The sequence below is a fragment of the Acomys minous genome (assembly GCF_964271855.1).
Source record: "Acomys minous genome assembly, chromosome: 2".
NCBI classification, from domain to species: Eukaryota; Metazoa; Chordata; class Mammalia; order Rodentia; family Muridae; genus Acomys; species Acomys minous.
In genome coordinates, this window is record NC_140484.1 from 51,329,945 (window position 1) to 51,353,690 (window position 23,746).

The 23,746-nt window shown below is 52.8% G+C and overlaps 1 protein-coding gene across 6 annotated transcripts; it reads left to right on the forward strand.

Annotated features, from left to right (window-relative positions):
• The first annotated feature begins 1,855 nt into the window (after positions 1 to 1,855).
• FRMD8 (FERM domain containing 8) lies at positions 1,856 to 23,746 on the forward strand. Of its 6 annotated transcripts, none has more exons than XM_084758271.1 (11): positions 1,856 to 1,966; positions 2,914 to 2,998; positions 5,036 to 5,203; positions 9,415 to 9,516; positions 9,807 to 9,865; positions 9,995 to 10,161; positions 12,531 to 12,755; positions 14,149 to 14,272; positions 15,107 to 15,250; positions 19,087 to 19,291; positions 22,255 to 23,746. In XM_084758271.1, exons 2-11 carry the CDS (start codon positions 2,914 to 2,916, stop codon positions 22,374 to 22,376), a joined length of 1,401 nt encoding a protein of 466 aa, XP_084614397.1. In that variant the 5' UTR covers positions 1,856 to 1,966; the 3' UTR covers positions 22,377 to 23,746. The 6 variants fall into 6 exon arrangements, with proteins under 6 accessions (XP_084614397.1, XP_084614399.1, XP_084614395.1 ...); XM_084758273.1 differs by having other exon boundaries at positions 1,948 to 1,966; positions 5,039 to 5,203; XM_084758269.1 differs by lacking the exon at positions 1,856 to 1,966 and adding an exon at positions 2,021 to 2,240 and having other exon boundaries at positions 5,039 to 5,203.

Sequence of the window (23,746 nt, forward strand, 5' to 3'; positions counted from 1 at the left end):
TTTAAAAAATCATTAATCGGGGGCTGGAGAGATGGCTCAGTGGTTAAGAGCACTGACTGCTCTTCTAGAGGTCCTGAGTTCAATTCCCAGCAACCACATGGTGGCTCACAACCATCTATAATGTGATCTGATGCCTTCTTCTAGCCTCCGGGGGTACAAGCAGGCAGAGAAATGTGTACATAATAAATGAATAAATAAATCTTTTAAAAAATTATTAATCAATTGATCAATTGGATGTTTCAGAGACAAAGAGTATATACACTTTGACCACAGCACTCATTTGGAAATCAAAGGACAACTCTAGGGAGTTGGTTCCCGCCTTCCGCCATGTTAAAGCTTTGTTCTGAGGCCACACCTGATCCGCCAGCTTTCAGGTGCCTCTCTCTCCACCTTCCATCTGGCTGTGGAAGTGTTGTGACTGCAGGTGCCTGATAGGACATCAACTTGGCAGGATAGGGTAAGCACATTCACTCCCAGGACCATCTCCCCCGCTCGAGAATCTAGCATAACACACAGGCACACCCACTACACACACACACACACACAGACACACACAGACAGACAGACAGACACACATACACCACACACACGCACACACAGACAGACACAAACACTATACACACACACACACACCATACACACACAGACACACACACTCACACAATTTTAAAGCATCCAGCACATAAATGGTAGCTACTAATCTTCTTGGCTCCATTCACAGGGCCCATAAGATGACGAGACACACAGGAAAGGACTGGGCCATGTCCAGCACACAGTGGCTAAGCAGGAACTGAACTGTGCCCTCTCTGCCTGTGGTGTTTGTATCTCCTATAGCAATACTGACGCCTTCTCTAATATTTGCTGTTGTTTTGGTTTTTGCTTTGGGGTGTTTTGTTTGTTTGTTTTATTTTGGATTTTTGTTTGGTTTTTTATTTGACACAGAGCCTCACATAGCCCAGGCTGACTTTGGCCTTGAACTCCTGCTGATCCTCCTTCCTCTAACATCTAAGTGCTGGGATTACAGGCATTTGCCACCATGTCTGGCCCATCTAACTGTAGTTTTTCTTGGTTTGTTACTTAATTCGTTTGTTTTCCCGATACAGGGCCTCACTGTACAGCCCTGACTGTCATGGAAATCAGAGATTGGGTTGCCTCTGTCTTCCCCTGCTGGGATTAAAGGCTTGTGTGCAGGTCAAGTTTGGCCCTAAATGAATTATAAAACTGCCGCCGGGGTGGGGGTGGTGCGCCAGCAGGGAGTTTGTCTGGAGGGCTCCCTCAGACTCTTAACCCCCTTCCAGGGCTGCTCCCGAGGCCGTGGTTGGTGGGTGGGAGCCTTCCCTCGGGGCGCCCACGAAGCTCACATGCAGGGCCCCACTTGCCCCGCTTTTTGCGGCCTGGGTCCCGTGTTGTTCCCAACCCCTCCCTGGTGGCTCACGCCTGTAATCCCCAGCACTCAGAGAGGCAGAGGCAAGCAGATCTCTGAGTTTGAGGCCAGCCTAGTCTACAAACTGAGTCCTGGAAAGCCAACGCTATGCAGAGAAACCTTGTCCCCAAAATAAAACAAAACAAAAACAAACACTGAAGACGGGGCCAGGAGCTAACATTTGCTTTCCAGCACGGACGCCAGGTGGCAAGAGAACTCAAGTCACCGGTGCTGATCCCCGAAGCCGGTGCCACTTGGAACAATCGGGTTCATGTGACTTGTTTTTCTCCACACATTCAAAGCCTCAGGCACACACAAGCTGGTTTGTCAGGAACAAGTTGGTGATACGCCTCTTTTTCTAGCCCAGAACCTCAGGATCTTGGAGGCTATGTGTCTAAGACAGGCAGGCTTACGTGACTACACCCTGCAAGCACAGCAAGTCCTGTGTTTCTAACGTGCACAACACAATGTGAGGGTGAAAGGGATCACTGAGAGCCGCTCAGTCCAATCTCGCGCGCTACAGGTGAAAAACAGATCTAGAGGGTAAGTGACTGGTCCAGGGCCCCGCCTCCTGTCCAAGCCCAAAAGCCAGATATCCTTCGGGTCTTCAGGACAGGACCGGGAGGACGGCGACACCAGTCACCGCCCAGCCCTGCGTGGGTCCACGGAAGCATCTCCATTTCAGAGAGGGACCCAGTCAAGTCACACGGAGTGGTAGCTGCGCAGCTCGCGCCCTCATTCTTGGTTTTCAGGAATCTTCCCCACACCCTATTACAGAGCGAGGGTCTTATGCATGGGAGCAACTCTGGTCCTTCCGGTAGGTGGCTGGGCCGGTGGGGGGGTGGGGTGCGAACGACACAGGACGGACCCGGTATGTCAGGGGCGTGGCCAGGCCAGGCTCGCTCCCGGAGCTTCCGGACACGCGCGACCCATCGGAGCGTGGGGCAGGGGTGGTTAACGCCGAAACGTGAAAGTGCGCGTGCGCTGAGGCTCCGGGCTCCGATTGGCTCCTTTGGTTGGAGGGGCGGGGCCTCGAGTCTGTGCTTCCTCCCGCGCCAGCTTCCGCGGCGCTACGCCTGCGTACCGACCCTCACCAGAAGCTGAGCCCCCTACACCGGCGGCCGTGGTGGTGGGACCAGAGCTGGAGACCTGAATCAGGTGGCATTCTAGCGTGAGGCAGGGCGTTCTAGGACCCCGAGAGGTGAGAGCGTGGCCACACCCTGCCTGGGTCCCCGCCCTGGACGGGGGCGCGCCGTGACTTGTCTGAGCATTCCTCGTTGAGTGACCCCTGCACCTGACGGTCACCCCCGTGACCCAGCACCATCCGACCTGCACTAGGCGAGAGTCAGCCCCCCCCCCACCCCCGTTCAGCCTGCTCTGTACATAGATTAAGACTTGTAGGCTGAGCCCCGGACCCTTTTGCTTCTTGGTTAAGAGCTTGAGACGACCCCGGGACACTCATTAAGCGTTGTCTGTGGTTCCTTTTGCAGATGGATGGGGCAGAGGGCAACGCGGGGCAGCCGGGCCCTGCGGAGCGGTCCCACCGAAGCAGCGTATCCTCTGTGGGAGCCCGAGGTAGGTCTCTGCCTTCACCGCCCCCCCCCCCCCCCCCGCCCAGTGCCTCCCCCGCCGTCTCTTCTGTACCCTTTTCTGCCCCAACCCTGGGGACGTGGCTCCGGTTCGTCTTTTTCAGTTATGTTAATCTTGTAGTAAGTAAGAAACAAGGTGTGATGAGGTGTGGCACACTCACAGAAGTCAGAGGACCTAGCTGGGCCCTGTCACTACCTCAGTGACCTTCTCTCTTGTGAAAAGGTATGTCTTCACATGAAGACACCTGAATGGAAAGTGACACCACTTTCATTGTTCCATTTCTTTCATGAAAACAGCCATTTGAAGGCAGGGATTCTTTGCCTCTTCATTTTTGTTTTTTGGGTTTTTTTGTTTTGTTTTGTTTTCGTCCCCACCCCCACCCCAGACAGGGTTTCTCTGTGTAGACTTGGCTGTCCTAGACTCCCTTTGTAGACCAGGCTGGCCTCGATCGAACTCAGAGAGATCCACCTGCCTCTGCCTCCCAAGTGCTGGGACTAAAGGCGTGCACCACCATGCCCAGCCCTGCCTCTTTATTTTATTGGGAGAAAATTGGGCCCTAGAGAGGTTGTTAGGTCTCCGACTACTGGAGCAGGCCAAGGTGATCGTGAGCTTGAGCCTTCGGGGCCTGGTTTTCCTGCCTGTAAAGTGGATCTGAACCTCAGCCTCCTGGAGGAGGCTGTTTGATCTCTCAAGGTAGCTGATGGAGCAGAAGAGACTAGAATCTAAAAAAGCGTCTTCAGTGTGCTAACGATATGTGGTGCCCAGCTTCACTGGGTTGGTGGTGACTCTTTGAGAAAGGGTTATTAACTGTTTTTTTGCAGAGTTACGGCTGACGCAGAGACTCATGGGAGTCAGCCAACAAGCAGACGGGGATTACGAGTTGAGAATGTGGGCCTCCAAACTCAAGTGCGCTTCAGGGATGGGGGAGCTGGAGTCTGGCCACCCTGCCAAGCATCTTCCTTTGGCTCTGCCTTCAAATGGGAATCCAGCTTGTTATATGGGGACACTTGGCTATTTGAGTTGTTTGTTTTTTCCTGGGCGCTTAAAGCTATCTGCAAAAACCACAGTGTTGATCCTTTAAGATTTTTTGTTTGGTTGTTTGGTCTTGTTTTTCAAAACAGGGTCTCTCTGTGTAGCCCGGGCTGTCCTGGACTCGCTTTGTAGACCAGACTGGCCTCAAACTCATAGTAATCCACCTGCCTCTGCCTCCTAAGTGCTGGGGTTAAAGGTGTGTGCCACCATGCCCGGCTGATCCTTTAAGTTTTAAAGAGTCCTAGTGAAGCTGACCTGGAACCTGCTATAACCCAGAATGGCCTTAGAAATCCTCATTGTCCTCTTAGTCTGACCAGACAGAGTCAGAAGGTCACTGGTTGGCCTTGCTCCCAGCCTGATAGGGAACTGTGACCTCAGGCTGGGTTACCCCTGTTCTGCTCCTCCACCTCAGAAATATTATTGGAAATAAAGCAGTATTTGGTGCTGCAGAGGAGGAGTGGTGGTTTTCATCATCCTACTTTGAGCCTTAGGCTGGTGCCTGGGCCGTAGTTTCTGAGTGATTTGATATCTCAAGAAGTCCTTAAAGGCAGTGCTTTTATTTAATTATTTTAAAAATACTGGGTCTTGCCAGGGGTGGTGGCACATAATCCCAGTACTCAGGAGGCAGAGGCAGGCTGGGCTCTTGAGTTGGAGGCCAGCCTAGAGCCAGGGCTCTGTTGTACAGAGACACCCTGTCACAGGGAAACACACACACACACACACACACACAGAGTAAACAAACAGACAAAAACCTTGGTCTTATTATATAGCCCAGGCTGTCCTAGAACTTGAAATCCTCCCACTTTATCTTCCTGAGTCCTGGAACTCCAGGCGTATGGCACCATACCTGGCCTTAAGCATCACTGTTAATGGGGTCTTGAGGGAATGTGTCAGTGTCGCCTGGGTCGTGATATTTAGCAAAGGTGTGTGGAGAATGCCTGATTGGCCTGGTGCTGGGCCTCAACTGACCCTGCCCAACTTGTATTCCAGCAGCTGACGTGCTAGTGTACCTGGCTGATGACACAGTAGTGCCCCTGGCTGTGGAGAGCCTGTCCTCGATCAGTGCCCATGAGCTACACCGTGCAGTCCGTGATGTCCTGCAGCTCCCAGATGTGGCCCAGGAGGCCTTCGCACTCTGGCTTGTTTCCCCTCTGCTGGGTAAGGTCTGGCAGTGAGAAGCCTAGAGGGGAGGGGAGGACACTAGCTGGTGCAGAGAGAGGGCTGAGGTACCACCACCCGTGGCCGCTACCTGTCAGGGGAAGATGGGACCTGCTGTGTGGCAGAGTCCTGAGGAGGTTTCTGGGTCCTTTGTCCCTGCATTGTGCTGGTGCAGAGAAGCACAGAAGGCCCCTGCTCACAGAGCGTGCCGTCTGGGCCTCACTTGGGGAATGTGACTCCAGTGTTTCCAGATGGCTCAGCTCCTTCCTGCATTGTGACGTCCTGAGATGTGGAGCAGTGTCCTAGACTCCCGGAGGTGTCAGCACCAAGGCAGACCACAGTGCTGAGGCTCTGCACTGCATGCTCCTGCTGGTGGTGGGGAAGCGGGGAGACATGGCTCAGGAGTGGTCCTGTGTAGTGAGTGACTCCTGTGCTTAGGTGTGGGACTGCAGGAAGAAGAGGGACGTGGTTTTTTGGCTTGGGGTCTCCGCCCTACCTTGCTTCTGGCCCTATGACCACACTCTCCTTGCCCTTGTAGGCCGGGCCCCCAGAGTGGAGTGGGAATGAAGGCAGGGTTTTATAGACTCAGGCCAGTGAATAAAGTCCCTCCTTATGACCCCTGAGGCTGTTGACAGGGAAGGAAAGAGACGAAAGGAGGCTCAGTGTCATCACCTGGGAAATAAATTAGTGCTGGCACCGGGAATGTTGTTTGAGTTTAGATGTTCCTTTGAGGGCTGGTAGGATGGCTCAGTGGGTAAAGGTACTTGCCCCTAAGCCTAATGACCCTAGTTTGTTTGTCTGGTTTTTGGGGTTTTTTTTGTTGTTGTTGTTATTGTTGTTTGTTTTTTGAGACAGGGTTTCTCTGTGTAGCCTTGGCTGTTCTGGACTCACCTTGTAGACCAGGCTGGCCTCAAACTCACAGAGATCCGCCTGCCTCTGCCTCCCAAGTGCTGAGATTAAAGGTGTATGCCACCACCGCCTGGCTTAAGTTGATTTTTTTTTTAAAGTTAATTTTTTAAAGTATACTTTTAAAAAAGTTCTCTCTGATGATCAGGAATACAACTCAGGGATATTTGCCTGGTCTGTGGAAGGCCCTAGGTTTAGTCTCCAGTGTTGAAATCAACAGCTGAGTGATGCTCGCACATTCCTTTAATCCCAACACTTGGGAGGCAGAAGCAGGTGAATCTCTGGGTTTAAGGCCAGCCTGGTCTACAGAGCAAGTTCCAGGACTGCCAGAACTACACAGAAACCCTGTCTTAAAAAACCAAAAGGAAAATGTTCATGAGGGAAATTGGTCTGTAATTCTCTTCTTTGAGGCTTTCTGTAGTTCGGGTATCAGGGTGACTATGGTCACATAAAATGAACTAGACAGTGCTCTTTCTATTTCTATTTTGAGGAATAACTCGAGGAGTAGTGGTATTAGGTCTTTTTTGAAAGTATGGTAGAATTCTGCACTAAAACAATCTGGCCCTGGGCTTTTATGGTTGGGAGATTTTAATGACTGCTTGTGTTTTCTAAGGGTTATAAGTATATTTAAAGTGTATATCTGATCTTGATTTAACTTTGGTAAGTGGTACCAAGAATATTGTCCATTTCTTTTAGAATTTCCAATTTTGTGGAATACAGGTTTTTGAAGTAAAAACTAATAATTTTTTCGATTTCCTCAGTGTCTATTGTTACATCACCTTGTTTGTTTCTGATTTTGTTTATTTGGATATTTCTCTCTGCCTTTTAGTTAATTTAGATAAGGGTATGTCAGTTGATTTTTCTCAAAGAACCAACTCTTTGTTTCATTAATTCTTTGCATTGTTCTCTTGTTTCTTTGTGTGTGTGTGTGTGTGTGTGTGGTGGGGGTTTGGGGGTGATGTCATAATTGGTGCCTTCCTTTCCTGAGGCTCCTAGAGTTCCTGCCTCTATCCTGTGGGAAGAGCTCCAGGCCCCCCCCCTTGCTTCTCCCCCCCCCCCCCCAGCTTCCTGTACAGTTGCTATGCAGGCTCACTCCCACACTCTGCCTGCTGGTCCAGCCCCTCCTTTGCTCTCTGAGCCTCTCTGGTCAGGGCTGTAGGCCTTTGGCTGTGTGGAAAGCTGGGGATAGCAGGCCCTCGTGGGTGGCCCGTGTTCTGCCACAGAGGCTCTCAGTGCTGCTCCTACTCCACTTCATCCCCCCCCACCCCCTCGCATTCCAGTGGCCTGCTGGTGGCAAGCAATGAATGCATGGCCTGTGTGGCATGACCCGACCAGCGGAGTGCCTGAGGCTGCAGTACACTGAACACCCACGTTCTTCCCAGGCTGGGGTGGAAGGCTGAAAGGCTACTTCAGACCCCAGGACACTCCCCCTACACACACAGACAGACACACACACAGACACACACACACACCAGAGCCCTGAGCTGTCTGTCCTCCTAGCTGTGAGTGCTTGTGTAGCAGAAGCCATCACGGGCCTCATTTTGGTGGGTTTGGCTTTCTCCCCCTCTTCTGGGTGGAGTTAGGAACTGTTAGTCTCTCTCTCTTTTTTTAAAGATTTATTTAGAGCCAGGCTCAGTAGCCCACGCCTCAATCCCAGCTGTGAGTTTGAGGCCAGCCTGGTCTACAAAGCAAGTCTAGGAGCTGAACAGAGAAACCCTGTCTTGAAAAACAAACAAATAATTATTTAATGTGTGCTGGTGTTTTGCCTGTATGTGTGTCTGTGTGAGGGTGTCAGACAGTGGAAAGTTACAGACAGTAGAAAGATGCCGTGTGGGTGCTGGGAATTGAGCTCGGATCCTCTGGTAGATCAACCAGTTTTCTTAACTGCTGAGCCACTTCTCCAGCCCCATAACTGCTAGTCTTACCTGGATGATACTGGCTAGGGAGTTAAGTCCCACACAGAAGTCTGAGGCTGTGATGTTGGGATAGCTCTGCTCTGATGGCCGGATCTCTGGGATTTGCGGGTGAAGGCAGGAGGAACACACCCCTGTCCCCAGATCCTCCGATTCACACTGGATTTTCTCAGTGCCAGGACAGACAGAGAATAGTCCCACAGGATCCTCCAGAGGACTCAAAGGGTGTCACCCTCGGGTCAGATGCGCTGAAGGGGGCTCGGGAAGCTAAGCTCTGGTCCTGTGTAGCCGCTGACTGCAGTCTGGGAAGTCGCCATCCTTTGTGGGCGTCAGGCGAAATAAGTGATCGCGTTGCCCCACAGCCCCGTCTGCTGAGCCTGTGCCGAGGGGGAGAACGTGAGGGACATGAAGGCTGTGGACCCCTTCTGGGAAACGTGGGTCCCAAACAGGACAAAGACTGGAGCTGGATGTAGAGGAAGTGGCTAGAGGCAGGAAGGCCACTAGGGGGCTGCGGCTGCTGTCTGGTCAAGAGTCGGGATCCAGGGGCTGGAGAGATGGCTCAGAGGTTAAGAGCGTTGTCTGGTCTTCCAAAGGTCCTGAGTTCAATTCCCGGCAACCACATGCTGGCTCACAACCATCTATGATGAGATCTGGTGCCATCTTCTGGCCTGCTGCCTCACATGCAGGCAGAATACTGTATACGTAATAAATAAATAAATAAATCTTTAAAAAAAATAAAGTCAGGGTCCAGAAGGAAGGTCCAAGTGGTCCAAAGAACCGTTGGCATGTAGCCATTAGTGGGGAAGGGCGCAGCTGAGAAAGGACATTTGTGTCAGAAGACTGGCAAGCCCGTGGTGGCACCCTCACCATACTTCTCCGTCCCTGGGTAAGCTCAACAATGCTTTACCTCTCAAGGCAACCTCTCAGGTAGCCACTGTCACTGGACCTGTGTGCAAGCTGAATCTGCCACTTCCAGTGACTCGTTTTTTGTTTTGTTCTGTTTTGGTTTTTTTGGTTTTTTTTTCGAGACAGGGTTTCTCTGTGTAGCCTTGATTCGCTTTGTAGACCAGGCTGACCTTGAACTCCCAGAGATCTGCCTGCCTCTGCCTCCCGAGTGCTGGGGTTAAAGGTGTGAGCCACCACGTCTGGCTTGCTGTGACTCGGGACAGATGAGCTAACTCCCCGCCCTCACCCCCTGAGCCTGGTTCTCCCCACAGCACAATGGAGGTCAGGGTCGTCGTGGGGAGAGTGCACTGGAACCATTTGGAGCAGCTCTGCACCTGCTTAGTTGTTAGCTGTGGCTGTCGTCACTGTTGGTGGGCAGTGTGACGGGTAGCTGGGCACCGCAGGCCTGCTCAGCAGCTTCATGGCATTTCCTCTCTTGCCCTGCAGAGGTGCAGTTGAAACCCAAGCACCAGCCCTACAAGCTGGGCCGCCAGTGGCCAGAGCTGCTGCTGCGCTTCACCGATGCCTCGGATGATGACGTAGCCATGGGTCAGTGTTGCGGCGGGGGGGGGGGGGGGGGGGCTCCATCTATCCCGCAGTTTGTCAGCCACCCCTGACAGAGAAGGACTTGAGGGGCATCTGAAGGGAGCCTTGGGAAGGCTGGGCTGGGAGGGGCTGTGACCAGAGATGCACTGCCCGCTCAGTAACCCCCCTTCAGGAGGGCTTTGTCCATGGAGAGGAGGCGGGTTGGGAGCTGGGGTGTGGGCCATTTAGGGCAGAGCGGGGTGGGGCTGCACTGTGAAAGGGGACTGGGAACTGACTTTCACTCCTTTCTCCAGATGAGCCTTCCCTTCAGTTCCGAAGGAATGTGTTTTTCCCAAAGCGCCGAGAGCTCCAGGTAAGGCAGAGCCGGGGTAGTGCCACCGAGTTCCTGCATGCCCAGTGTCCCCTAGCCCCTAGATACCTAGACAGTCAAGCCTTGGCCAACCGTTGTGACCTGCCATCTTCATGCCACACTGGCCCACAGATGCAGGATGAGGAGGTCTTGCGGCTGCTCTATGAGGAAGCCAAGGGCAACGTCCTGACTGCTCGGTACCCTTGTGACTGGGAGGACTGTGAGGTGCTGGGTGCCCTCGTGTGCCGTGTGCAGCTTGGGCCCTACCAGCCTGGCCAGCCTGCTGCCTGCGCTCTGAGGTAAGGACAGTGGGACTTGAGATGGGCACGCAGGGGGAAGGTAGCTGTGTAGGACTCTACCTACAAGTGGGTCTCCGTCCTGCGAGGTGGGCAGTGGTGCAGTCTGGCTTCTGATGCACGCACGCTCCCTGGGTGGCCTTGGTGAGGGCTCCACTTCTCTGAGCTTCCTTCTCCTCACTCACAGTGGATACACACATGAAGTGATCTCTAAGAGGGGTTCTCAGCACAAGGGGCCACGTACACACGTGTGGGTGCAGGCCCATTTCTAGCCGAAGTCTGTTTATTCTGTAGAGTCACAGCCAGGAGCTGACCGTGTGATGACCCCAGTTACCACTGACAGTCCAGCTAAACTCCAAACCCCAAGAATAGAAGTTTGTTCCCAGACACTACCAAGCCAAAGTCTGCTGCTGGACTCTGTCTAGAAACAAGAAAAGTTGAAGAGCGGTGGTAATGCACACCTTTAATCCCAACACTCAGGAGGCAGAGGCAGGCAGATCACTGTGAGTTCAAGGGCAGCCTGGTCTACAGAGTGAGTCCAGGACAGCCAAGGCTACACAGAGAAACCCTGTCTCAAAAAACCAAACCAAATCAAACCAAAACAATGCCCCCTCCCCCCAAAAAACTCCAAAAAACAAAAAACCCAAAGATGGGAGTCTGAGAGGTGACCTTGAGGTGTAGAAGTGGCAAGGGGTGGTGGTCACACCTGTAGTCTTAGCACTTGGGAGATTGAGACAGGAGTGTCATGAGTTCCAAGCCAGCCTGAGACAGGGATGGTTGCTCATACTCATGACTGCTATAGCCACCAGGGACTGGAAGTACGAAGAACAGGAGTTCAAGGTCATTCTTAACTACAGTAGTGAGTTTTAGGTCAGCCTGCACTACATGAAACCCTGTTGTAAACAAACAAAAATTTTGACAGAGTCTAGTGACTGTAAACTTGTACTCCAACCTATTTTTCTTTTTTTCAATTTAATGTATGAATGTGCTATCTACATATACACTCGCAGGCCAGAAGAGGGCATCAGATCACATTACAGATGGTTGTGAGCCACTATGTGGTTGCTGGGAATTGAACTCAGGACCTCTGGAAGAGCAGCCAGTGCTCTTAACCTCTGAGCCACCTCTCCAGCCCCACTCCAACCTATTTCTATCCAAGGCTTTGTGTTTCGCCAGCCCTGCCAGCAGTGGGAAAGTCAGCAGAGATTTGTAAGGTTGTCAGCAATCCTGTGCTGATGACTGATGTTTGGAGCCTGGCAGAGACCACCCTGGGTGTTTCCGAGACAGTGTTTCTCTGTATAGCTCTGGTTGTCCTGCACTCTATTTGTAGATAAGGCTGGCCTTGAACTCACAGCAATCTACTTGCCTCTGCCTGGGTGCTGGGATTAAAGGCGTGCCCCCCCTTTTTCAGCTCAGGTTCCCTCCTAGGTGATTCTAGCTTGTGTCACGTAAAGCCCCATTCATTCAGAAAACTCAATTGTGCAGCCTCAGAGCACGGATGTTTTTCTGACACCTGCTCCAGCCAGGCTGTTCCTCTGCCTTTTCTGGAGTCTGTCCTGACCTGAGCACCTTCCAAGCCCCCTGCCCTTCCATGGTGCCCGGCATGCACTGGGTGTTCAGATGGTGTGTCTTCTTCCCTCTTGGGTGAAGACTGGCCCTGGTGATAGCCTGTCTGTGCCCTCCACCAGCCTGGAGCATTCCCTCGAGTCCCTGGGTGAGCAACTGGTGCTGCCAGGGAGGAGGATTTTGCCTGCTCCAGTGGGAGAGTGTAGGACCAGAGTGGGGCCTTAGATGGTAACCCTAGCCTGTTCGTGTGACGCCTCCTCCCAGCCCTGGGCCTAGGCTTGCAGAGCTGTACTGTGTCTTAGTGTCAGGGCAACTGTTACTAGGAACAGGGGTGGCATCTCAGCCCCCACTCTGCAGCGAGGAGGGTGGTTCTTGTTGGTCTCACAGCTGGCTGTGGCACAGACAATGCTTCAGAGCCTGTAGGGGCTCCGATCTCACCACACCTGTGCCTGCTGCCCTGGGCTCCCCCATGCGTACTTTGGGTCTCTTATCCCCTCCATGACTTAGAAGTAGTCATGAGTTCCGTTCCTCTGGGAACCCCATTTTTCTCTTAGAGAGAAAGAGCATCTCACCCCCAGCTCAGTGGTGAGCCTTGCATGTCAGGGTTGGCCACGCGCACACACACACATACACACGCATGCGCACGCACACACATACATACACACCCTGCACAGCAATGGGCCTTGGTGCAGTCAGGCCTTGGAGGTCTGTAAGCCCTGCCTCCTGCCAAGCCTTGCCTACCTACCCTGTGAGCATGGCCGTCACACCCTGGAGTGACCACCACTACCCATTTCCTTCCCCTGCAGGGAGAAGTTGGACTCCTTCCTCCCTGCCCACCTCTGCAAGCGAGGCCATGGCCTCTTTGCTGCCTTCAGGGGCCGTGGGGCCAAGACTGGGCCAGGCGAGCAAGGCCTGCTGAATGCCTATCGGCAAGTAAAGGAAGCGACAGGCGGTGGCGGTGAGCATGAGAGCACCTTGGCCTCCCACTATCGCGCCTACCTCCTCAAATGCCACGAGCTGCCCTTCTACGGGTAAGTGGTGCATCTTGGGAGCTCCTGCTCCCTCTTTCAGTACCCTCCAGGCTGTCCCCCAGCCTGACAGTGTGTGACAGCCAGAGACCCCACCTGTGCTCCAGTGGCACCATCCTTCTCTTAGAGAACCGGCTTGGCACCGGTCCCACGTGGCCTACCTGCTCCCCACCTGCAGCGAGGGCCCCCTCACCGGCCTCTCTCCCACTCTCTGGCTGGCTGCTTGCTCTTCAGCTGGGGCTCTTGCTCTCACACACAGCGTGTAAGGAGTAGTCCTCTTGATGGCCCTGCCCCACACAGCAGAGGAGCCTCTCTTTGGGAAAGCAGAGGTGGGGAAGCACCAGAAATAGTGGCCGGGAGAGCAGAGCCGGTGGGGACAGTAGTCTAGACACAGATGGTCTTCTAAACTTGTAGCCCGTTGTGTTGACCAGTTGTCATTCGCTGTGATGCCGGCTGCAGTGGAGCAGGTCCCTTACGGTGGGAGCCTGGGTTTGCCTGTGCCAGGGATAGATGCCCAGTAGATGAGGGATGATTCCGCACAGGCATTTGGGCTCCTGGTCTGGGGCTGGAAAAATGCTTGGTGAATTATTTCAAGTCTGGAGGCCTGAGAAATGGCCAGGCGGATGTGGAGGGGAGCAATACGGAGGACTGTCTCTCTCAGGCTAGATGCCACACAGTCCAGTCTTGCATCTTCCAAGGCATGTTCGCTGTGCCCTACTGAGCTCATCTTTTTTTTTTTTTCTTTTTTAGACAGGGTTTCTCTGTGTAGCCTTGCCTGTCCTGGACTCTTTGTAGACCAGGCTGGCCTTGAACTCATAGTGATCCACCTGCCTCTGCCTCCTGAGTGCTGGGATTAAAGGCGTGCACCACCTTGCCAGACGAAAAGGGGCTTTATTTCCTCACCAGGGGAACCTCAGAGCTGAGGGTTGTAGGATTCGCTAGAGGAGGGAGTGCACTCAGCTGCAGCGCACTCCTGCATGGAGAGAGCTCACTTTGACGTGGGCTTTGGCTTAAACAAGTGGAAGAGGCTAGGGGAGCCCCGCAGGTTCCTGCTGCTGACGGACTTTTGCCATGACAGTCCAGCAGGCTCCACCGTCCCCCTCACTTGAGGCCCCCGGCTCCCTGAGGCAGCGTGCTCTGTCCCCTTTCCTGGGTTTGTGCTTCCCTTTGCCCACAGTGCCCCTGTTACCCAGGCCTTCTTCCTTCCACCTGCTCAGTCCAGTCCAACACAGCCAATCAGCTGTTACCACCCCCAGCTACCACCCAGTTACCTCCTGTTTCCGCCTCCCCGCGGGGGCATGTTTCTATTTACTCTTCAGTCACCCCATGTGTGGGTGCCCAGGGTAGACATGTGCCGGATGCCAGAGGGAGCAGCTGACACCAGTCCCCTCCCCAGGTGTGCCTTCTTCCACGGTGAGGTCGACAAGCCAGCCCAGGGCTTCTTGCATCGGGGTGGGCGCAAGCCCGTGACCGTGGCCATCAGTCTGGAGGGTGTGCATGTCATCGACAGCAGGGAGAAGGTACCGCCTCCATCCATGCCTCGGGGTGGGACTGAATTGTCCTTGGTGGGGAAGACGCAATGGGTGTCTGGCCCATACCTTCTCGATTCCTGCAGGACTGTGGGCGTCCTAGGAACAGCAGTGAGTGGACTGTAGGAGACCCTGCCCCCCTCTTGCCCCTCGAGTCATGCTGATGTGTTCTAGGGCCTTCTGTGAGCCTTTTCTGGGTCTCCTTTTCTGCTGAGGCTGAGGGGCGGCGGCTGGGATTCTGACTCTTGAGTGGGTAGTGTCTGGCAGGACCTTGCTGCTCCTCCTGGCCAGTGGTGAGGACTGGCTGTCCATTTTCCACAAAAACTCCTGCCAGGAGCTCCCTGAGCTGACCAAGACGTGCTCATATCCCTGTATTTGGTGGCTCACTGTGTAGGCAGTGGTGTCCGTGGCCCTCACTGGACAGCAGTTGCTTGCCCCTGTGCCCTGGCTGGTTCCCTGACCACCAGGGGCCTGGCTGCTGGAAGAGTCTGGTTCCTGGCCTCACACAGGAAGAGACACAGACTTAGCATGGCGGTGTGGGATGCTATTCAGCATAGAGTTCTTGCCTTGTGTACGTAAGGTTTGAGTTGAGTTCTCAGTGCCACAAAGCAGGAACAATCAATATCGTTTAATCCCAGCAGAGGCAGGCAGATCTCTGTGAGCCTGAGGCTAGCCAGGGCTGCATAGTGAGACCCTCTCTCAGAGAGGAAAATAAGTTAGTACAATGAGGAAAGCTCCCTGGGTAAGTGTCTCTATAGGGGGAGCCTGCGGGGGCCCAGTAGGACGTGGATGCCTGAGCCTTGTTCTTTGTCCCCCACTGGCCAGCATGTACTGCTGGGCCTGCGCTTTCAGGAGCTGTCCTGGGACCATACTTCCCCTGAGGAGGAAGAGCCTGTCCTGTGGCTCGAGTTTGATGGTGACAGTGAGGGCATGCCTGTCAACAAGCTCCTGAGGATCTACTCTAAGCAGGTAACGATGTGGTCACACCTACCCGGGCAGAGCGGCCGGGTCCAGCCAGGGCACCAGGAGATCCCAAACCACAGGTGCCCGGGAGGAAGTTGGAGTGCTGCCTGGGGCCTAGAGAGAGGGTGCCTGTACCACCCTGCTGAGCTCTGCACATGCTCTGGAATCAATACGGGGGGAGGGGTGGGGGTGGCAGCTGCAGGCTGAACAGCTGTCCCTAAGCTATCTGCAGCCCTGCCATCCCTGTTGCAGAAGCCGCTGAGAGGGCAGCTGAGGAGCAGCTGCACAAAGATGGCGGCCCCGCGGCCTGTGTTGCTCAGGTCCATTCTTCCCACCGTGCATTCTCCTCCCCCTGTGCCCCTGCAAAGCCGTGCCTGCCAGGGGCCACCCCACCCCTTTCTTCTTTTAGAAAGTAGACAGATTCCAGGGACTCCTATCTTTGAAAACTTACGTCCTCTCCCTCTGGTCTTGCAAAAAACTGAATACACAGATACCTGCTAAGCAGCAGATAGAAACACAAATTGTGTTCAGCTCTTGACTGTGTAGAGTTGCTGAGAACGCCTGCTTTTCTGATCCATTCATCCATGTCAAGCCCAAAGCCATACACGTTAAGCAAGTGCTCCGCCACTGAGTGACACACACACACAGACACACACCCTACCCCTCCCCACCCCACCCCACCCCACCCCACCCCACCCCTCCCCATCCCCAGGTCCCACTCATCCCTCTTTACTGTTCACTGGCCTCAGCTGCGCAGGTGCACAGCTCACTTACCCACTGAAGAGCACGTGAGTTGGCCCTCTATGGCTTTTGCCAGCAAGCTGCACCAAACATTTGTGCTTTTGAGTTCTTTTTATATGCATCAGTGTTTTGCCTGTACATATGTCTTTGTGAGGGCGTCAGATCCCCTGGAACTGGTGTTACAGTTGTGAGCGGCCATGTGGGTGCTGGCAGCTGAACTGGGGTCCTCTGGAAGAGCAACTAGTGCTCTTAACCACTGAGATAGCACTCCAGCTCTGACCCGCTTTTATTTTTTTAGATTTATTTATTATTTATACAATATTCTGCTCACACGTGTGCTTGTACTTCAGCAGAGGGCATCAGATAGCATTATAGCTCATTGTGAACCCACCGCGTGGTTGCTGGGTTTGGAAGAACAGACAGTGCTCTTAACCTCTGAGCCATCTCTCCAGCCCCCCAGCCCTCTTTTTTAGAGTCATACTAAAACCTAGAGTTTTAATCCGATCCAATCTAGATTGCTGGATTGTGCAGTGAACATAGGATACTCTTTGTTGTTTTGTTATTGGAAAGAGCCAGCCTGCTTTCAAAGCAGGGCCACACTGCTCATGTTCCTGTTAGCTGCTCCTCACTGCGGTGAGCACTGGGTATTGTCAGGTTTTGTTTGCTGTTGTAATAGTCAGTAGTGGGATGGAGCACTGCAGGCTTAATTTGCACTTTCCTAGTGACTAACAATGTTATCTTCCCACACTGGTTAGTTGTTACCTACAGATCTCTGCAGTGTCACATCACCTCAGATTGTTTGTTTTCTCTCTGTGTGTGTGTGTGTGTGTTTTGTTTTGTTTTGTTTTGTGACAGGTCTCACTGTGTAGCCTGGGCTGTCCTCAGACTCAGAGAAGGAAGGAAGACAGGCCAGGGATCTGATGGATCAGTGGGGGAAAAGTGCTCTGCACAAGACTAACTTGAGTCTAGATTCCTGGATCCCATATAAAAAACCAAAGGTAACATGCATGCATAATCCCCTCACCCTGTGGTGAGATGGGAGATGCAGACAAGGGAATTGCCTAGAAACTCATTAGCCGGCTAGCATCGAGTACGGGTACCCGGCAAAGCTCAGGAAACGAGAGACCCTGCCTCGAGCAAGGTGAAGGGAAGAACTGACTCTGGAACATTGTACGCATACTCACGCACATGCATGCAGGCACATACAAACACACACAAATTCTTTTTTTTTTTTTTTTTTGGTTTTTTACAAATTCGTTTTTTTGTTGTTGTTTTTTGTTTTTTCAAGACAGGGTTTCTCTGTGTAGCTCTGGCTGTCCTGGACTCACTCTGTAGACCAGGCTGGCCTCGAACTCACAGCAATCTGCCTGCCTCTGCCCCCCGAGTGCTGGGATTAATGCGTGCGCCACCATTGCCCGGCTTAAGTTTTTTTTTTTTTTAAGCATTTATTTATTTATTATGTATACAATGTTCTGTCTGCAAGTATGCCTGCACTCCAGAAGAGGGCACCCGATCTCATTATAGATGGTTGTGAGCCACCATGTGGTTGCTGGGAATTGAACTCAGGACCTTTGGAAGAGCAGCCAGTGCTCTTAACCTCTGAGCCATCTCTCCAGCCCCCTAAAATAAGTCTTTTTAAAAAGAGAAGAGTGAAAAAAAAAAAAAAAAAAAAAAAAGAGAAGAGTGTATTGGGTTTCGAAGGTTCTTGTTCTTTGCAGTGTTCAGATGTGCTTTTATTAGTTGGGTATTCCTTATGTGTGGAATTTTGAAGTTTGTAACAAGCCATCTGAAGGCAGGTGGCACACACCTCTAATCCAGCACTGCAGGAGCTGAGGCAGGCAGGAAGGCAGGAAGGCAGGCAGGTAGGAAGGCAGGCAGGTTAGGAAGGCAGGTAGGTAGGCAGGCAGGAAGGCAGGCAGGCAGGCAGGTAGACAGGCAGGAAAGCAGGCAGGAAGGCAGGCAGGCAGGAAAGCAGGCAGGAAGGCAGGCAGGAAGGGCAGTGGATTTGTTACTCATGCGTCCATACCTTAAACTCTGGTCGTTCTTCCAGTTCTTTAGGTTTCCTGTGTGGCTGGTTATGTTGTCTGTGTGGTGACCAATCTGTGTGCTGGCTCATCATGCCTTCCCTCCTGTGCTTGGCAGAGTCCAGTGACAGATATGACCATGCTGAATAGACAGGGGCTTCCCCCTGCCCCGCCCCCAGCAGTGTGAGTTTAACGCTGTGATTCCTAGATGCCTTGAGTGAGTGAGGGAAACTCCCTTCATCCCATTGGCCAGCTTCTACCCACTGGCTGTCGGTGTGGCTCAGGAGAGGACGTGTTGACAGGTAGTGGCATGCTTTTATTTAGGCACATTAGGACAGGACATGTGCAGACTGAGACCTAAAGTCTAGGGGCTAGCTTACTCTCCTCCTCCTCCCAGGCTGGGCTAGGCTGCTGTCAAGGCCTCAGGCAACACTGGAGAGGCACCAAGGGGTAGGCCAGTGTCTATGGTGCCACTTCCAGGCTCCTGACCCACTAAGCACACAGGGGTTCAATGTATCCAGCCCCTGTGCAAAGCCAGGCATACAGTAGGTGCTCAGTAAGCATGTTTCCTGACAAAGAGATGCCACATCTGTAACTTGAGCTGAGCCCCAGAGTGCTGTCATGGTGGCCAACTGTGCCACCAGATGTTTGACCACTTGTGCTGCCAGGTGTTGCCACTTCACCTGTTGTGTAGACAGGCATCCAGACTCTGAGGTGTCTGCTCAGAGGGAGCCACCCTGGCCAGTGACCTCATCCTCTTCCTTAGGCCAAAAGCCAGCCCACAGGCAGCTTTCTTTAGCCCAGACAGCTCTCTCGGTCTGTGGGAGCAGAGTTCTAGAAGCCAGTTCCACATAGCCTTCCTAAGCTGTACCTCTGACTAGAATGCCCTCCTTACCTCTGAAGTCATGTCAGGTGGACATCTTTCCTGCCCTCTGGCCTGTTCTCCCCTCCCCTTCCCTCCCCTCCCTTGCCACTTGCCTCCACCAGGAGGCAAAGGGTTGAGGGCTGTGTGCCTGGTTGATGTCCCTCAACAGTTGCTGCTCTGTGGCCTCACACGAGCCTCTCTCTCCTCCCCAGGCTGAGCTGATGAGTGGTCTCATTGAGTACTGCATTGAGCTGAGCCAGGCCACCGAGCCCACTGTCCCCCAAGAGAGCGCATCTGGCCCTTGTGAATCTCCCAGCCCGTCTCCACCTCCTACTCTGCGCCCCAAGCTGCGAAGGCAGGGTAGCGTGGTGTGTAGCCGCATTCAGCATCTCTCCACCATAGACTATGTGGAAGACGGTAAGCCGCTGGTGTGTGTGTGTGGGATCACTGTGTACACAGCACCCCCATTCACCATATGCCACAGGGACTCCAGAGGGTGGGAGAAGGAAGAGCTGGGGCCTCAGCCCTCAGGGGCATTTCCTGCACTGACAAACCTGTCCACTGTAGCATCTTCCAGAACATAGAAAACAGGAAGGAGACTTATTTTCAGAAACAGGGTTTCTCTGTGTAGCCCTGACTATCCTAGAACTAGCTCTGTAAACCAAGCTGGCCTCAAATACTCAGAGATCCACCTGCCTGTGCCTCCTGAGTACTGGGACTAAAGGCATTTGCCACCACCGCCCAGAAAGACCCTGTCTTTTGTTTGTTTGTTTGTTTTTGGGTTTTTTGTTTTTTGTGACAGGGTTTCTCTGTATAACGGTCCTGACTGTCCTGGACCAGGCTGGCCTTGAACTCACACAGTGATCCACTTGCCTCTGCCTCCTGAGTTCTGGGATTAAAGGTGTGCGCCACCACTTCCTGCTGAAAAAACGTAGTTTACTCAGGTGTGATGGCATGTGCCTATAACCCTAGAGCTTTATATACCCTGAGCTGGGGAGGCGGCTCAGTGGTGGGACGCTTGCCTAGCATGTCTGAGGCCCTGAGGCCAGCCCTGGCGCCACAAAACCAAAACAAAATTTACTTCTTATAGTGGTAAGATGAAGTGTAGCTCTTCACAGTGGATGCTTCTGGCAGGGGGTAAGCAAGGACTCGGTATGTTTTAAGGGCCTGGCCATTGGGCAACACTAAATCAGACTTGGTGGGTTTTCTTGGGTTTTGTTTGGTTGGTTTTGGTTTTTCGAGACAAGGTTTCTCTGGGTAGTCTTCGCTGTCCTGGACTCTCTTTGTAGACTAGGCTGGCCTCAAACTCACTGAGATCCACCTACTGCTTCTGTTTCCCCGAGTGCTGGGATTACAGGTGTGTGCTACCAAGCCTGCCTAAAAAAATCTATTTCATGTATATGAATGTTTGCCTTCATATTTGCATATGCACATACCACCGATGTGCCTGGTGCCCACAGAGGCCAGAAGGAGTCAGATCTCCCTGAAACAGGAGTTATGAATGGTTATGAACTGGCATGTGCGTGCTGGGAACCAAACCTGGGTCCCTTGCAAGAACAAGTTATCTTAGACACTTCTCTATCCGCTAAGATTTTTTTTAAAAGATGTATTTATTTCTTACTTATGCAGTGCATGTGTGCCTGCAGGCCAGAAGAGGGCACCTTCTCCTTATAGATGGTTGTGAGCCACCGTGTAATTGCTGGGAATTGAACTCAGGACTTTGAAGAATCGCCAGCGCTCTTAATCTCTGAGCAATCTCTCTTGCCCAAGATATTATTATTATTTTCTTTTTGGTTTTTCTGAGACAGGGTTTCTCTGTGTAGCCCTGGCTGTCCTGGTGTCACTTTGTAGACCAGGCTGTCCTCGAACTCACAGGGATCCACTTGCCTCTGCCTCTGGAGTGCTGGGATTAAAGGCATGTGCCACCATGCCTGGCCTCCAAGATACTATTTTTAAACCAAATATGGTGAATATCTGTAAGTCTAGTACGTAAGAAGTAGAGGCAAGAAAATGGGAAGCCACTCTGGGCTGCAAAGCAAGTTCTAGGCTAGCCAGCCTATATAGGCTGTTGATTGAAAATAAAATTTTGGGCTTTTTTGGTTTTTGTGTTTGTGACAGGGTTTCTTTGTATAGCCTTGACTGTCCTGCAACTCACTCTATAAACCAGGCTAGAAAAAAAATGTTTTCAAACTGGGCATAGTGTCACTTATCTTTAGCCCTAGCTCTTAGGAGGCAGAGGCAAACAGATTTCTTGACTTTGAGGCCAACCTGGAATACATAGTGAATTTTAGGCCAGATAAGGCTTCATACTAGGCCGTCTTTAAACACACACACTTTCTTCTGATTGTTTTCTCTCTCTTTCTCTCTTTTTTTTTTGCTTTTTCTTTTTTTAAAAAAGATTTTTAAAATTAATTTTATTTATTGCATATGAGTGCTTTATCTGCAGAAGAGGGTATCAGATTACATTACAGATAGTTTTGAGCCACCATGTGGTTGCTGGGAATTGAACTCAGGACCTCTGGAAGAGCAGGCAGCGCTGTTAACCACTGAGCCATCTCTCCAGCCCCACCCACCCCCCTTTTTTGGGGGGGGGGGGTTGGTTTTTCAAGACAGGGTCTCTCTGTCTTAGCCTTGGTTGTCCTAGACTCGCTTTGTAGACCAGGCTGGCCTCAAACTCACAGAGATCCACCTGCCTCTGCCTCCCGAGTGCTGGGATTAAAGGCGTGCACCACCACACCCAGCTGTAACCAGAACTTTTAACAGCTGAGCCATCATCTCTCTATGCCCAACATTCCTTTATTTTTGATTTTAGTATATTACAGTCTGTCTTCACTGTAGCTCAGGCTGACCTGGAACTTGAAATGATGCCCTTGCCTCAGACACACATGGTCTTACATTCTGTTTTTTCATGGTGGTGCCTTTATTCAGCCTGAACGTTTGACAGGTACTAGCTGAGCGATTTGTGAAAGGCCTGTTGTTGGGATTGGATGGCTTTCCTCCTGCGTTGATGAGTTTCGGGATGTGAGCAGGCAGACCAGGGTGGCCCTTCACCATTGTCATCATGCCCTGACTGTGGCCGCTGCCCTCCAGCTTTTGGTTGGTTTTCCATGTCAGCTATACTCAGTGAAAGTCACTCGGCAGAGCCAGTGTGGCGTCGCCCTCAAGCCTCTGCCTGGCGTGTGAGGGTGACCATGGGCTCCTATCCTGCCCCTGATGATGGAGTCCCAGGGTGGAGACAGGCTCAAAATGGCGGCAGATCTGACGGGAAAGCATCGCTCAGACTCCAAAGAAGCTGACCCAGTGGGAGGGGACCCCAGCCTCCTGGGGCCTCTGTCACCGGCCCAGAGCCTCTTCTCAACCTGTTTCTCTCACCCTCGCAGGCAAGGGGATCAAGCGGGTGAAGCCAAAGCGCACCACTTCCTTCTTCAGCCGGCAGCTCTCCTCCAGCCAGGGGAGCTACACTGTGGTGCAGCGCACTGACGACAGCCTGGAGCAGAGCTGAGGGAACCACGCCTGGTGGCAGAAGGACATCTGGGCGCCCTAGACCTCAGCAGACACTGTCCTAGGCAGGACCAGGTCACATTGATCTCAGAGGCTGTGGGCCTGAGTGAGGTGCTGTGCAGGGTCTGCTGGTGTTTCAGACCATGGCAAAGTGGCATCCAAGCCTCTCCTGAACCCAGACGGGGCAGAGCTGGCCTACAGCCCTTTCTACTACCTGCCTCTACCCTGAACTCCAGGCCACCAGCTGACTGAGACCCAGCTGTCCCTCCTGCTTGTCCCCAAGTGGACTGTTTCTCTGCAGGGACTGCTGGCAGTTCTGATGGCAGGTGACTGAAGCCGGAGCTCAGGACATGCTAGTTCAGGTCATGGGGTCTTGCATTCCTTCTGCTGACATTCCACTCATGTTGCCGGGACAGGCTGCCACCTCCCGGGGTGTGGCAGGAGGGAGGGGCCTCTGCAGGCCAGGATGGAGCAGATGGGCTGCCTGTCTGCTGGCCTTTGGTGATGTCTGTGCAGAGTGGTGGCTGCCCTAGGGGCTGGGTCCACACTCCACACAGGAGAAGCCCTCACGCCTCCCTGGGGGGGAATGGCTGTGTCGCACCCCTGCCTGTCCCCTTGTTGTTCTGTGATCTGGGTCTCAGGGTTAGATTTTGTCTTGTCTCATCTGCTTTGAGTGGATAAAGCCCAGGACAGACCTGGCAACTCAGAGATCCCCCTCACTAGCGCCTGTGTTGTGGGCTCCCCGAGGCCGGCCACAGTGACTCAGCCATCTCTCCTTTTCTGAGGATGTTGTGAAAGAGGCCTGTCCCCTCCTCTGGCAGCCTGGACAGCTCTTGAGAGGAGCTGGGGGCAGGGGTGAGAGGGTGCTTTCCAAACCCTTAAGCCCCTCCCCCTCTGTGGCAAGTACCTGGCTCTCTGCACTTCCTGGAAATTCCCACAGGGCCCCAGAGAGACAAAGCTTAGCTTTGTCTTCTTAATGGGAAGCCAGAGAAATGCAGACCTTCACATTTCTCCAAATGAAAGCAGCCCACCTGCCTAGTGAGCTCCAGAGGTCTTGGCAGCAGAGAGAGAGAAGGCTGGCCTGACCTTCTGGAATGTCTGTAAAGGGTAGTGTCACCTGCCACTTGTAGTTAACCCTCTTAGAGTCACGGCCTTCTCTCCCAGCCCACTCTCTCGTCTCTACTGCTGTGGATGGCTCCAGGTGCCTTATGTGTGGGGACACAAACTCATTATTTCCAGCTGAGCCTTTCAAGTTTCCTAATTGCCGCTTGTGCCTTAGCCCTCTGGAGCAGAGCACTGTTTTACTAAATGTCTTGAGTGTCCTGTCTTTTCCTCTCATTTGATTTGTTAATAAAACCAGCACCTACCACA

What these genes read in the sequence shown, in the direction of transcription:
- FRMD8 (XM_084758268.1), top strand. Translation starts at nt 2,217, where the DNA reads ATGGGAGCAACTCTGGTCCTTCCG. An exon ending in GAGCAACTCTGGTCCTTCCG is followed by an intron (nt 2,241 to 2,913) that starts GTAGGTGGCTGG and finishes TTCCTTTTGCAG; the next exon opens with ATGGATGGGGCAGAGGGCAA. An exon ending in GCTTGTTTCCCCTCTGCTGG is followed by an intron (nt 5,204 to 9,414) that starts GTAAGGTCTGGC and finishes CTTGCCCTGCAG; the next exon opens with AGGTGCAGTTGAAACCCAAG.